Source organism: Lepidothrix coronata, unplaced genomic scaffold (genome assembly GCF_001604755.1).
Source record: "Lepidothrix coronata isolate B3197 unplaced genomic scaffold, Lepidothrix_coronata-1.0 Scaffold126, whole genome shotgun sequence".
Lineage (NCBI taxonomy): Eukaryota > Metazoa > Chordata > Aves > Passeriformes > Pipridae > Lepidothrix > Lepidothrix coronata.
In genome coordinates this window covers 2,495,169-2,509,253 of record NW_016690306.1, presented here as the reverse complement: position 1 = coordinate 2,509,253, position 14,085 = coordinate 2,495,169, and the positions used below count along the sequence as shown (strand labels likewise).

At 45.4% G+C, this 14,085-nt stretch overlaps 1 protein-coding gene and 1 non-coding gene across 2 annotated transcripts; one reads left to right on the top strand and one right to left on the bottom strand.

The window, feature by feature from the left end:
- Positions 1–1,186: 1,186 nt before the first annotated feature.
- Positions 1,187–11,699, bottom strand: FAM83A (family with sequence similarity 83 member A). Its single transcript, XM_017826405.1, has 5 exons — positions 11,596–11,699; positions 10,901–11,510; positions 7,841–8,008; positions 6,250–6,374; positions 1,187–1,733 (listed from the first exon to the last, which is right to left on the bottom strand). Exons 2-5 carry the CDS (start codon positions 11,477–11,479, stop codon positions 1,187–1,189), a joined length of 1,419 nt encoding a protein of 472 aa, XP_017681894.1. The 5' UTR covers positions 11,480–11,510; positions 11,596–11,699.
- A 1,745-nt stretch (positions 11,700–13,444) lies between these two features.
- TRNAM-CAU lies at positions 13,445–13,517 on the top strand. Its single transcript has one exon. It is a non-coding gene; the product is annotated as a tRNA-Met (tRNA).
- The last annotated feature ends 568 nt before the right edge of the window (positions 13,518–14,085 follow it).

Here is a 14,085-nt window from a genome sequence, read left to right as displayed (position 1 = left end):
TGTTTTCTGTTGGAGTCAGATTAAAGATGATACAAAGGTGTGAAAAAAATAATCTACTGATAACAGATGTTAGGCATCTTGGCAACTTTATTTTAAACTTTGTTTCATAAATTTTCTTTTCCTTACAGAAGCTTCGTTTGTTTTCATGGATTATTTGGCAGAAAGTTTTTATGGTTTGGTTCAAGCTGCTGAACCTCTGTAACCCTTTGTAGCTGTAGTCCATGGGCACTACAGACACCGAGTTTCTCTTTAAAAATAAGAAACCTTGAAGAACTCAGAAATAAAGCATCATTATATCTAACATCATGATCAGTCAAATGACCATAGAGAGGATTTCTAAGATCCACATGCTGCTAAATGAATTTGAACTCAATCCTGGGGTGTTACTAGTAGGACTTTACTTCTTTAACTCAGCTTCATTTTCCAGTCTGAATCTACACAGCTGCTCCACAATATGGAAAGTTGCTCTGAGCTGGTAGGATTGGAGGTTTGTAACCCAGGGTGCTGGAACACACCCATGTTGCTAATGAGTGGAAGTGAGCATGTGGTGGGTATGAGGTGTCTTCCGTAAGCGGAACTGTCAGGCTTGGTCCATGTCATGGGTAGCAGGCCCCTTCCCAGAATCCTTGGGAACAGACGTCCTTGCTCACACAGAGAGAGCTCTGAGACCGTGCTGGGGCAGGCCCTCCCTGCCAGCCCAAAGGGAGTCCTCCTAAATCAAAATTAAGATGTGATGACAGCATGAAGGCAGCCTGCTGCTGCTGGCATTGCCTCTGTTTGGCACTGAAATAGCAGCCTTCAGTCTCCTTATGCAAGTGCATAAAATGCTTAGTAGTAGACTGTGCCTTACCCCCTTTCAGTTGCCTGGACATAAGGAGAACAGTTACTGTACTCCTGCTACACAAATATGCCGCCAAGGGCAGGTGATAGGCAGCAGCAGTGTTGCACTGTGAGCAGCATTATTTAATGTGTTTTTCCTGGGATCATGATGCACCTGAGGTTCACACATTAGCAGGCTTGGCTTTTTAATTAGGGATAAGAAGCATCCATAAGCAACAAAACAAGAGGCTTGAAATCATCCTCATTTTGTATTATGCAGAATTTCTATATTCATCAGTACACAAGCGATTGCTAAACAGGTCCTCACTACGTTTACTCTTACTCGCATTTCCAAACAAGGTGGTTATTATGCAAACAGGTTAGCTTTGTGGAGGCATCTCCAGGATGAGCTTAACCCTGTCCTGTTTGGTTCCTCTTGCCTAAGTCTTATAGGTCTGTAAACATTCATGTTGTTATACGGAACTGGGGAGTTTTCGGCCATGTAGTGCGGCTGGTAGTAGTTAGCCTGGATGGCCTTCTGCGGAGGGGGGGGCGTGAAGGAGACGTAGCTGTGGAAGGAATTAACTCGATGGAGAGGTGACTGGGGGGCGAAGTTGCTGTTGAATATGAGAGTTCGTGGGTTTTGCTTGGTCTGGTGGGTGCTGCCAGCTGAGAGGCTGCTGAAGGCATCGGAAAGAGTGTTGGCGCTTCCCTCGTCACTGTAGGGGAGGCTGCGCGGAGCGGCCCAGCTCGGGCTGAACAGGAAGGGCAGGGAGCGCGGGGGGGACTTCGGGCCCCTCACCGGCTTGGACAGCACATAGAGGTGCCGGAACTCCTCATCAAACAGCTCCACAACTTGACCTGTGAACTTGGAGAGGAGGTTGCGGTGAACCTGCCCACACAACCACGTGAAGCTGGAAGAAAGAGACAAGGTGAGGGTTAGTGTTAATGCCGGCCATGAGGAGCTGGAGATCCCCACAGGGGTGATGTGAAAAGCAAATGTGTTTTACTGCTGAAGCTTCTTGTCTAAACACAGGATGAAGATGGTGTTGCAGTTGAATTTCAGGTCAGTTCACATCAGTGCTCTTTGACTTGGATCAATCTTTGTTATTGCAGCTGCCTCTAAAATCTTCAAGAAACCTTGTAAAGTTACGCAACCTCCTAAAGGGAGTGGCGATCCAGATCCACTGCAGGGCTAAATGTCAGCTACAATACCCAAGGTTTGAGTGTCTGTTCCATGGAAGGGAGTTTAGACCTGTCTTTGGAATCTCTCTTCCACACACAGTGTTTAAATTCAGGTCTTACCAGGTTTTATCTGCACACACATAAATTGTACCTTGTACCCTGCAGAATGCTCTGCCAATTGGTAACTCTTACCCATTCAAAACTGGCATCAAAAAGACTAGTGAAAAATAACCATCCTTAGTTTTCATTTTGCCATAATCTTTCTGCATTGGTCAAGAGAAACACATAAAAACCCAGCCTCCCTGTCACTCACACCCACAAAACAAACTGCCACACCTGACAAATGCTTATTTTCTTCACTACAGAGAAAATTAAATTATAACTATTTCCTACGGCCTTTCCAAAAAAAATATACTACTTTGCTATAAAGCAAGGGAGAAACACCACAATAGTTTTCATTCTGGTAGTCCAGAAACACACCCTAGGATAACCCATAGCTTTTAAATGATTTTTCTTTTATGTGCTTCCCTAATGCAGTCAGGAAACATAAATTTGTGCTTTTACAGAACCACAAGCTAGCTTGATTGTGCTGTGCAGGCTGCCATGTCTGAGCAGCAGCAGCACCAATAAAATGAGCACAGTTGAGAGAATAAAATGTAATTACTCCCTGAGCTGACCAGGGCTTGAGCTGTGCAGCAGAGGATACGGAGCAGCACTGGATTTGAACCTGAAGTTATTGTGTTGGCAAAACTCTGCCATGGTTAATCCTGCGTGACTTTATTAGCTACACTGGCTTTGCACAAGGATTGCTGAGAGCCAGATTTGGCTGTAGGTGTGTGCATTTAAAATCTTGTTCTTGTCATGTTTTGACAAAACTCCTTTGAATCTCAGTGGGACTGACAGCCTGAGCTGATGCTAAGGGAGTAAGACAGACGATTCACATATGCCTGTCCAGAGCATTCCTAAAGAGGGTTGGGTTTGGGGCATACAGTGGTTTTATGCTGTTGCTTCAGGAGCAAGGAGAGGAGTGAAGAAATCGATAGTTCAATGCCACTGGACAACCCTACAATATATACTGTTTGTTTTATGATTGGACAAGAAAACACACAGTAAGCTACTAGAATACAAGTACTTCTTATCCAGTTTGTTCAAACCATTCCAAATATGGACAAAACCTTGGGAGCCAAGGTAAAGAGCATAGGAAGCTAACTCCCTGCTGTGTGTGTAACATCTGCTGAGCCAGCTCAACATTGCCTTTATTCACTAAGCAGTGCTCTCTAAACCTTTGCATGTCCTTCATCTTACTGTTAAGGAGACAGTAAGTCAGGAGTAAATACAAAAACACACACTGTGTAGGATATCTACACTGAAGGTTACAAACTCATGAAAGGGCTAAGGTGTAAAGTGGCAGGTTTATGTGCTAGAGATACATCTAGTGTATAAAAGAAAATGTAGACAAAAATAAACATCAACTGCATTTGTAAACAGCTTTTAAAAGCCAAAAAATTCAGAGGAAAAAACTGTTCTGCCCAATATTGATAATTTACTCCCACGTGTAACTTCCCAGAGTACATGACAGACAGATACTAGTTTGTGGTTCATTGATCTTATCTGTAACCCTTGTAAACGGAAAGTTGGATCCAAAGATTCTCCCAGAACTGATGGCAAATAGGTCAGCTGCAAAGTTACAAGGTGAGACCTATGTGATTTTAGACAAATGTTTGTAGTCACAGCAATGTACATGCTGTGCACTTTGCTGAAGAACACAGCTGAACTTGACATAGAGACTTAACAGATTTTCATTGGCTTAATTCTAAGAGAAAATTAATTGTTTAGGTATTAGGCCCTGTTTACCTCCTTAGTTTACAATTCCAAGTGCTCTTCTGAGAAAGGCTCAGAGAAGTCTTTGTCACTATCTGCCCAGAAGGATCATTTTTCTACCAGGCCTCTTTGAATGAGGCCCATCAGGAAGAAGAGAAAGCAAGAAGAAGTAATGCCTAGATTGGGGCCAATGCTGTATCACAAATTCAGTCATTAATAGATGCTTCTCAGCCATCTTGCAAGGCTTTGTCCCAAAACCTATGTCCTGTTCCAGATCCTCTCATATATAATTGTCTGAATCATAATCCATCTCTCCTTTCAGTATTGGACTTGTTTTATTATAAGTGTCCCCTCTGCAATGCTGCAGCTGCAGCTCATTAGGGATGCTCTCATCCTTGTGTTTGCAGCACTGCAGCAATGTGCAGCAAAAAGAAATACTGCATCCTAACCCCACACCATAGACACTGGCAACAAAAACTGAGAATAAAACTGTAATTTAAAACACTTACTCATCCCTATACTTGTGCTGACATGTGTGTGGAAGAGCCTTTAGAAGTTTCTCAGCTCTAGTCAGCCCTGTGCAGCAGGACCACACTTATTCACACTGACCAAAGCAATGGTTTTTTAACGTGGTTTTAAAAACCACGCCAGAGCGGCAGATGCCACAGACTCAGTGGTGGTTCCTTTGCCTCTAACTAGTAGTCAGCTTCAGTCCTCTTCATTGTCTATTAGGCAAATATATTTTGTCCCCAAACACTTTGGGAAACAGTGACCCAAGGTCCCTTTTTAGAGCAGTATGTCCTGAAGGGCCTGTTCCTTGGCCTGTTCCCCCCACCATTAAAATGTCATGCAGTGCACAGTGAAATTTGCTGTTGTATTTTAAGATCTCTTGTATTAGTTTTAAGATCTCTTCCAATCTGATTTCCAATAAATGCGTTGCAGAAGAGTCTGAGTTCTGTTTTACTCTACATCATTTTTGTTTATACCTGAAGAGGTTGGTGGATAAGATTCAGGCATAACAGAAATCTTTCAGATCAATAAAGTAAGTGCTAACAAGAAGTTTCATACACTGATAGCCAGCTATAACCCATATGAATCTGCAAACTGCTGGTGCTGAGCGTGCTGAAGTTAAATAGTGTATAGATTTGTTCCTCACCAGCCTCTCTGTTTGCTGCTGGATAGGGGATTATGTACTTGAGGTCTGTAGATATTGCAACAGCAGTAGAGAAAGACAGAAGTGACTGCACAGGACTTCGAGGGTTTTTAATTTTTTTTTTCAAGATTGAAAGAGAAGCCAAAAGAAAGCTTCTTGGCTAATGATAATAGAACTTGCCCTGTCCTTCTTCCACACATCCTTCACTTCTACTCTCTATGTAAATCTGCTGTTGCATTTCTACACATCTCTGGTGAGGGATTAAAAAACACGTGAAGGAACAAGAAAACCAAAGAGTGGTCAATAAAAAAACCCTAAGTGTCCACTCATTTTTGTCTGATGGGTCATTTGGAAATGGAATGTGGACACCTGAGCTCCTGCAGCCTATCCCCACATGGTCACCTAAATTTACCTTTGTTACTATAGTTATGTACTCTTCCTGGTGGCGCAGTTTTATCAGACCAGGGGCATTTAAGCTTCCAAATCGTAAACTGGGATTAAGAAACACAATCACATCCTTTTAATTAAATAATCACCTCTTGTATTTTTGTATCTGGATTTCTAGGATACACTTAGTCATTTGTGAAGCTTATCTATGTAGCCATGATGCTTAGGAACTTAATTTATTTGATACAAGCTCAGGGTCTCCTGAAATTCCCTGACTGGAGGATCTCGGATCTTAACTAAAAACCCAGGTGGTGAGATGCTATATCCTCTACCTGAAATAATTACAGCAGCACAAAAAAAAAAAAAAAGGGGAAAAAATGAAGGTACAGCAGTCACATAGATATATACTGCCTACCTACTAATGAAACACGAGGAAAAACAGTAAGTCTCTGAAGAATTTATGTTTTAGCTTTAATCACTAAACTTGTCATATGGAGAATAAATCCTCAGATAAGCTGACTGACATATGATACATTAAGGGATCCCAAGGGAGATGGAGATGTATCCTGAGAACCCAAACAATGAGGAAAGCGTAATATTAAGCTGTACACATTTCTGGTTCTGCTCCAGGGCTGAACCAGCAAAGATGCTTACATTAGTTTCTGAACATTTGAATTAAAAACCATGCTCCATAAAGAACTAATACCAGCTTTAAAGCAAGTTAAATGGATTTTTGAAAAATGACACAGATTTGAAAACATGAGGGTTTTTTTGTTACACAAAATCTTCTTACCTGTACAAAAATTTCCATGGCACTTTTTTGTGAAGTAACATTAAAAATCATAAAAGAGTACCTAGACATGAACTGCAATAGTTTATCTCACCTGTAAGATCCAGAGAGCACATATCTCCAGTCAGAGATAAGAAATTTTTCTTTTATTTGTCCAGAAAATTTCCTGCCTGATTTGGCACAGTAAACCTCTCCAGTAACACTGCGGACTGAAATATTCTGTAAATAAAAATAAAATTGAGTGAATTACATTTTTTAACAATCAAAAATCAGAAGTGAAGGGCCCTTCCCCCCCACCTGTAGTTCTTCACTTCCCCAATGTTGGATTTCTTCATGGACTCTCCAATGTGATATTTGAAGATTTGTGTCTAGAGGAAACCTAGCCAAGGTCTCTCGCCACAGGGTTCACTTGTTTCACTGGGGACATAAACCTGCATGGAAGCTCATCCAGATGGAGCTGTGCTGTGTGACTGATACTCCAACCAAAATGAGTGCAGAATGTGCCCACAGCTGAGAGCAGTTTGTTGCCTCCACTGACATCCAGCCCCAATCTGCTCTAGCTGTGAGCTCTCTTGTTTTACACTGGCCATGGCACAACACAGCAGGGAAAAACCTCTGCTCCTCCAACCCATCTGGGCCTGCATGGACATACGTGCTGCTCTTCTGGAGCAGCTCAGACAGTTGCTGTCCTTCAGGATCAGATGTAAGTACACATGTCAGCTTGGCCCATGTGATGCTCTGCACTGTCCTTGTACCTGGGGAAACACATTTCAGACTTGCCAGGCACCTGGGCATGACTCTGCCACACACACACTTTGCAGAATCAAGATCTTAGTAAAGGAGTGGCACCAAGGGTTTGACTTGCTTGTTTTGAAAGCCTGTGTGCTGTAGCTGCATATTCACAATAAATAGTACAGGCTTGTTCTTCCTTATGAATGGGGGTTTACAAACATGCAAAAACTGTTATTAATTTAAATTTTTTATATATTTGGGACGAAATTCAGCTGTTGAAAAACAGGTGTCTGGTGCACGTGAGATGCCCTCAGCCCTCGTGCATGCCTCACAGCTGCTGTTCCAGAGGTCTGTTGCCTCTGTGGTATCACCCATCCCCATGGAGATGCCACAGATGCCCTACAGCATCTCAAGCAACCACTGAAATGATCCCTAGGAGAGGTTTTTTTAAAGCCAGTTCCCTCTGACAGAGATGAAGACAAAATAAGCTAAGAGCCAGCTAAATTTGAGGCATTATTTATCTTTAAAACAGAGATTTAACACGTTTTATCAGGCACTACCCAGTGCCACCAAGGTATTGCCATGCAAAAGAGTTTCATACACCTTCTTCCCATGGCTGCCAGACCACAGCTGCTGCAGAGCTATTAAACAGAAGCAGTTGCAATGCTTATGTTAGACAACTACTAGGAGAGTTAAGCTCTGTTTTAAGACTTCAGGGCCCTGACTAGTTTCATCTAGAGACCTGATGGAAATGCCTTACCTTCCTATAATATCCATGGGAAAATGTAGGCATCTTCAGAGAGGAATTAGGTGCACTAATACTACCTCAGGTGATCTCTTGCTCCCTTTTAATTACAAGGTGGGTTGACCCTAGCATAACCATGCTTCTAGCTCAGAGTGCCTGAAGTTAGGCAGATGAATCTGAGCCTAAGAGCTTCACAGAGCCACAGTACCTTGAAGAGATCCTCGGTAATTTGCAACTTGTCACACATCTCTGAGAAGAGATTTATACTGCCATGATCGAGCAACAGGTAGACAAACACCATGCGCTTGTTAGCTGCCTCCAGGAGGTCACAAAGGATCTCAGTGTCTGTGAACACATCCATCACGATAGCCAGCACCTTGGGGAAAAAAAGCAGAGGCATTAGCAGAGTCAATTTACATAACTTTCAGGTTGCTCATGAGGCCACTGACATGCAGTTTATTTGTTTAAAAACAAATTCCAACAAACACAAATATTCAGAGATATGTGGATATTTGCTCCAGTTTTCTCCCTAAGTGCCTGAATCAGTAAATTGATGAGACACGTTGCTTCGTTGTTTTATTGCTCACATAAAACCAGTATTACACACAACATATAACCCAAGATGACGCACGAGTTTGTAGGTGAGATTTCAGCACTAGGAAATATATTGAAATGCTAATCAGAGAATAATAAAGACATAGCTAAAATAAGAGACCGCAGCCCTTGCCAAACAACTGCCTGGCTGTCGTAAGGCACATGTGTTCAGCAAGAATCACTGGATGATGCTTTCTCTGTTGTGACTTACACCTGGAACAGTCCTGGGTTCAAATCCTCACTCCATTGGTGATGGTGGAGCAATGGATTGGATTCCAACAGCTCCATCTGTTGCTTTTTTTAAATACTGATTTATAAACTGTTTCAATTTACCGACAGATCCATGCTTCCCAAATCACAACTGGCAGAACAGTGTATAAAAGTCTCAGTACTGGGCATAAACACAGCTATTTAAATGCACAGCCTGCAGCCAGTGTGGATCAAGGGAACTGCAAATGTGACATAAAAACAGCTCCATACTCCAGTCCCTATGCTCAGTGTTGGACACAGCCCCACGAAGGTGCTGGTCTTGACTGATATCTGCTATTGGCCATGGAAAGGGTCACTCCCCAGGGCAATTCAGCCCAGCTAATACATGACTTATGTTTAGGAAGTGTCTGTTTCTCCACTGATCAGAGAGGGAAGCCTTGATAACTGTGCTCACAGGATATCATTTTCAGTCAAAACAAATTTTACAGTATCTCTGTAGATCTGTCTTACTAATTGCTGCCAACTTGCACTGAGTCTTACTCCAAAGCCCATGCCCACACCTAAAAACAAGCTTATTCCCTTTGCCACCATGAGGAAATCCTACAAGACTAAGCACATCCTGTGCAGCCAGCATGCTCTTCAGGCAAGCCAAACTACTTGTGGGGCAGTGAGGATCTCACACCCTCCTCCTGCTGCCAAAACATGGTGCTTCAGAAAGGGCCTTGCCACTGTGAGGTAAGTGGCACAATTATGTCCAATATCTCACATCCACACTTACTGTTACCACCCCTGGTCTTTTGAAACAGCACACTGCTGATCCAGCCTCACTGTAGCTCCAGACAAATCTCTCTAGTACTCCTTTTTCAACAGCTGTTCCCAATTTGTATTTCTGCACCTGACTTCCCTCTCTTACTTGCAGTACTTCTCGCTTCTTTTGCCCGAATTTCATTTTATGATTTCCACCAGTTCTACAAATGTGTTAACATTACAGTACCACTTACCAATCCTTTGCAGTCTGATATGACCCACAAACACAGTCTTTATTCTGTTGTTCAAGTTGTTAATGCATATATCAAATACTAGGCTATCCAGGATGGACTCTTACCAGATGATAAGTAATAAATACTGCCATTGGAAAACTGTGCTGAAAGAGCAGCTGACAAATTTATACTGTTAGTAAGTGTTGCTTCAGCACCCTCTTGTAATGTAAATTAGATGATAAAGAAGGTCATGCGAACCATGGATTTATTTCACATTTCCCACTTTTTCCCCTACAAATCTTCTTCTCTTGGGACAGAAAATTTTTCTGGGTTGATATTTTACCTGACGCTTATTTTATCATTCCAGAGACATTTCTTCTGTTTCTACACCTTTCTGATGCCGCCAACTTAAAATGACTGATCTATAATTCCCCTGATGTGGTAAGCACTTGTAGGCTTTGACAGAGCAGTTACCAACAGAGATACTTCTCCCCTGCCATTACGCTACATGTTATCAGGCCCAGAACGCCCTTGCAGGGGAATAACAAAGCGGAAGAAACCTGTCTCCCGCAGGCTTAGAAGTCTGTGGGACTTCTGTAGGGCAGCAGCACTACAGCCTGGTTTGGTTCCTGACCGTTCACCTGTGAAACTGCTGTTGCTGTCTCAAATTTATACAAGGGGAAAACTCCTGGATGATAACAAACACAGACTTGAAATATCAAATGTTTTTTCCAGGAAAACAAGAAAGCTGCCAGAACACACATGTCAGAGGCTTTCTGTTCCCCTCTAGTTGCTCAGCTTCTGGTATCCCAGAGCATGGGGAGCCTGGCTTGTAGCTGGCACCTCTCTGTGGTCCTTGTCATCTGTGTGTAGTCAGGGGTATCATCTGCACCTTTCCCGTGTGCCAAGTCACAATGAAGAGCCTCCACATGGAGCCCACATGACACTTTTAGTGATGCTGGTAACATACTAGGGATGAAAGATCTCTTCTGAATAATTTCCTTCCTCTGGGGATGGCTACTGGCATACCAGACACACCTGCCTTTCTCCAGCCTCCCCTTCACCCATATCTCCCATGAATCCCCTTGAACAACTCCTAATGGCTGAGAGCTCGCTTAGGTTTAATTCTTATTAAAGGTGCAGTAGTCTGAACAAAGCAAATCATCCTGCTGGGGGTGCACAAGGAGAGACAGAGCCCAGCTGCTCTTTCTACAGCACATTCAATCCACTGGGTTAATAGGAGGTTAGAAGAGGGAGTGCTTTTTTTTAAGTCACCAACATAAGAAGGTGTTGGTGTGAGTACTAAAAAAAGAAAAATAAAAGGCACTGCCTGTGTTGAACAACAGGCTCTTTACAGCCACTTTCTAGGGCAAAGCTACACTGCAACACACAAGGCTGCCTTGGATCAAACAGCATGTTTACTTGATCTTTTAAGAGCAAGAAGACAACCAAGTGCAGAGGGAACAGCAATTCTCTCCCCATACCTGAGTGGTCTTGTTGATGTACCGGCGTATGATGTCTCTAATGTTGCTGTTCTTCTCTGTTTGGAAATACACAGTGGCAGTAGATTTCTCCTTCATATAGGGCTTCTCTGCTGTAATCCATGTGTGCAGCAGAGCCGGCTCACTGCAGTCAGAAATGGTGGGGAAGTAGGTCCCTGAAGGGAGTGACCCGGCATCGTTCTGCTTTGGCACAGCTGCCCCGTCGGCAGCTGAGGACTCCTGTGCATAATAGGACTCCCTGGCATTATCCTTGATGTACTGAGCTTCCACGGAGGAGAGGAAATCCACCTCACCCTCTCTGCTTAAAGTTTCGAGGTAAGAGTCTGTCCCACCATCCAGGAAGGCGTCGGTGGCCAACCGTATGCTTTCGTTGTGGCTGAAATCCACTTTGGTTACCTTTGGGGACTGGCTCTTGATGTCCTCCAGCCTTTTCCTTATCTTGCCCATGTGTCTGGAGTGGTTGGCCATGGCTCGTTGTCGCAGCAGCCGATCTGCCGGGTAGGCACCATGCATATGTGTGGGACAGGCAGTGCAATCATCCTCGTTTGGGGACTGCATCATGGCATGAAATTGCCTTGGCTGAATGAATTAACTGTGAATAAAAATAAAGAGATCTTATTACCGCAGGCAAATTCACACTCCCTGAATTTGTCGGTACAATTCTCTTCAAAACAAACCTGAAGTTTGCTTCTCAGGTGGTGGTGTACTCCGGCAACAATCTGTTTCCAGATGGGACACAAATGCAAAGCTGATTAGATTGCTTATCTGAGAGGCACCCACCTCAGCCCCAGGGCATACGAAGGATTCGAGTCCAATTTACCACGGCCGTCCGATTCGATTGTATTTCCCTTCCCGTCGCATCCTGTGAAATATGAGTGAGGAAAGCACTCAAGCAAAAGCAGGTAGGCTCCCAAGCATCATTGCACAATCTTCAAAACAGCCTGAGGCTTCTCTATCTTCCCATAGTATTTGTTATGGAGAAAAAACAGTTCTGATGTTGAACTGGAACAGAGACAACAGCCATGTCCACGGCTTCAGAACAGCAAAAAGGGTCATGGGCTCTGGTTCTACACCTACATGCTGCCAGGCAGGCTTAAAAACAGATGTGAACTTCGTCACTGCGCCCCGTCTGTAGTATGTTGCTATTACCATATACAATTCACTCATCTATTTCTTTAAAGCTTTGTGACTACGCCATCCTATTAAAAGCAAAACACCCCTTCCCAAACATCCTGAGTATTATGTGGAGGGAGGGTTGTGAGCTGGCCTCAAAGCATCAGAAATACAAACAGTCATCACTTGATTGTGCACATTTAGGGCTGTTTGGTTGGTTTCTTTTTTTTTTCCAGGCTGCAGCTTCTGGAGTCACGTTGTCCCCGTGGCAGCTCACTGCTGTGTCATTAGCAGGTTTGGAGCAGGGTAACAGGCCAGAGCCTCGGGGGAGCCGGGCTGGCTGGTCTGACCGAGGAGAGGTGGGGTGGGAAGGCACCTGCCCGAGGTCTCCGCACATACCTGTGTGCGTGCCTGGATGCAGAGGCACGTGTGACACAGTTTTCTCTGGGTTGGGTTGGCCCTCGCCCTGCGCTCTGTGTCCACGCACCCATGTGCCACAGCTCCAGAGGGGAGCGCGGTACCGTGCGGATGTGCCAGTCTGGGCTCTTGGATGCGGGCACGTCTGAGCAGGGAGAGGGTCCTGCCGCCCCAGCCTCAGGGGTGCGCAGGGTGGCACAGGCACAGTTTTTCAGCGCAGCTTCCCAGATTCTGGATCCGTGTCTATGTCAGATGCCTTATCGCGTGAAAAAAAAAAAGTAATTACACGTAAGGATGAGACAAACAAATATATACGAAAAAAAGGGTATTAAATGGTTCGGATTTCAATCCCCGAGCCACGGAGGGCGGGACACATCCACGTGGGGCCGAGGAGAGGCGGGGCCGTCCTGAGCTCTGGGGTGATTTTGAAAACTACCCCGTCGTTCCCCCCGCCTCCAACATCCGCCCGCAGCTGCCAGACGCGGCCGAAGCTCGCTAATTATCTCTTGACCTGTTCTGCGCAATTATGCCGAAAATGATGCCACCTAATTACCCTGACACGCCAGGACTGTGCCCTGCCAACGCCGATCGGAGCCAGGGATGGTACTGCCCGCCTCGGCCAGGGTCCCTCACTGTCACCCCCGTGTCCCTCACGGTCACCCGGTGTCCCACGCTGTCACCCCGGTCCCCACATGGCCACGGTGGGGCTCCACACTGGTTGTCACCATGGGACTCGCACTGTCACCCACACTGGTTGTCACCATGGGACTCGCACTGTCACCCCAGCGAATCCCCGCTGTCACCCCGCGGTCCCACATGGTCACTCCGGTGCCCCGCACGGCCTCTACAGGATCCCCCCCGGGTGGGAGCAATGTAGGAGAAGGAAGGGGCGGGCCGGGCTGTGCCGTGTCCTCCCGCGGCCCCGGCAGGGAGCGAGGTCACCGGTGCGGGGCCGGAGCAGGGGCGAGAGCCGGCCCGGAGCACTTTCGTGCAGCCGCCTCGTTAGCGCAGTAGGTAGCGCGTCAGTCTCATAATCTGAAGGTCGTGAGTTCGATCCTCACACGGGGCAAAGGCGGGCAGCTGTTTTGCTCCGGCCGCCTTCCCACGCTTTTAGCGGCGACAGACCCGCCCGACACTGCTCGGACCCCTCGGCGTGTCGTGACCGTCGTGATTTACGAAGTTGTAGTTCCAGTTCCGTCTGTTCGGCTGGCGGGTTTATGGGAGTAACTTCCGCGTTTGTTCTACCTTTTGTCAGAGGGTTTCCAGCTACTGAGTCGTCTGCGAGCCCGTACAGGGATTTGGGGATGGGGCAGTGGGTCCTGCGGAGGACTGTGGGCACACCCGGGGGCAGCCCCGGCTGCGGGCACTGGGGCGGCCGGAGGGAAACATCCCGGTTTATGCACATTTACAGCTTTGACTGTTTTACAAACCATATGCGTGAACACATATGGCCCAAGGTGCCGGCCAAGAACTCTGGAGGTTTATTTTTTCCCTTTAAATATAGAAATAATCGCATGTAAATTCCAAGACAATCATCAGAAAAGGATAATTTTTCTTATGTACCCCCTCTGCCTCCCAGAGATGATCCTCGCCTGTTGCATTTTTCTCCTTTGAAAAGGAACAATGCCTCTTCCCCA

Coding starts and splice junctions, on each gene's coding strand:
- FAM83A (XM_017826405.1), bottom strand. CDS start 11,479: ATGATGCAGTCCCCAAACGAGGATGATTGCACTGCCTGTCCCACACAT. Junction 6,375..7,840: donor TTACCGAGGATCTCTTCAAG/GTACTGTGGCTC, acceptor TTTTATTTACAG/AATATTTCAGTCCGCAGTGT. Junction 1,734..6,249: donor GTGCTCTCTGGATCTTACAG/GTGAGATAAACT, acceptor TCTTTCTTCCAG/CTTCACGTGGTTGTGTGGGC.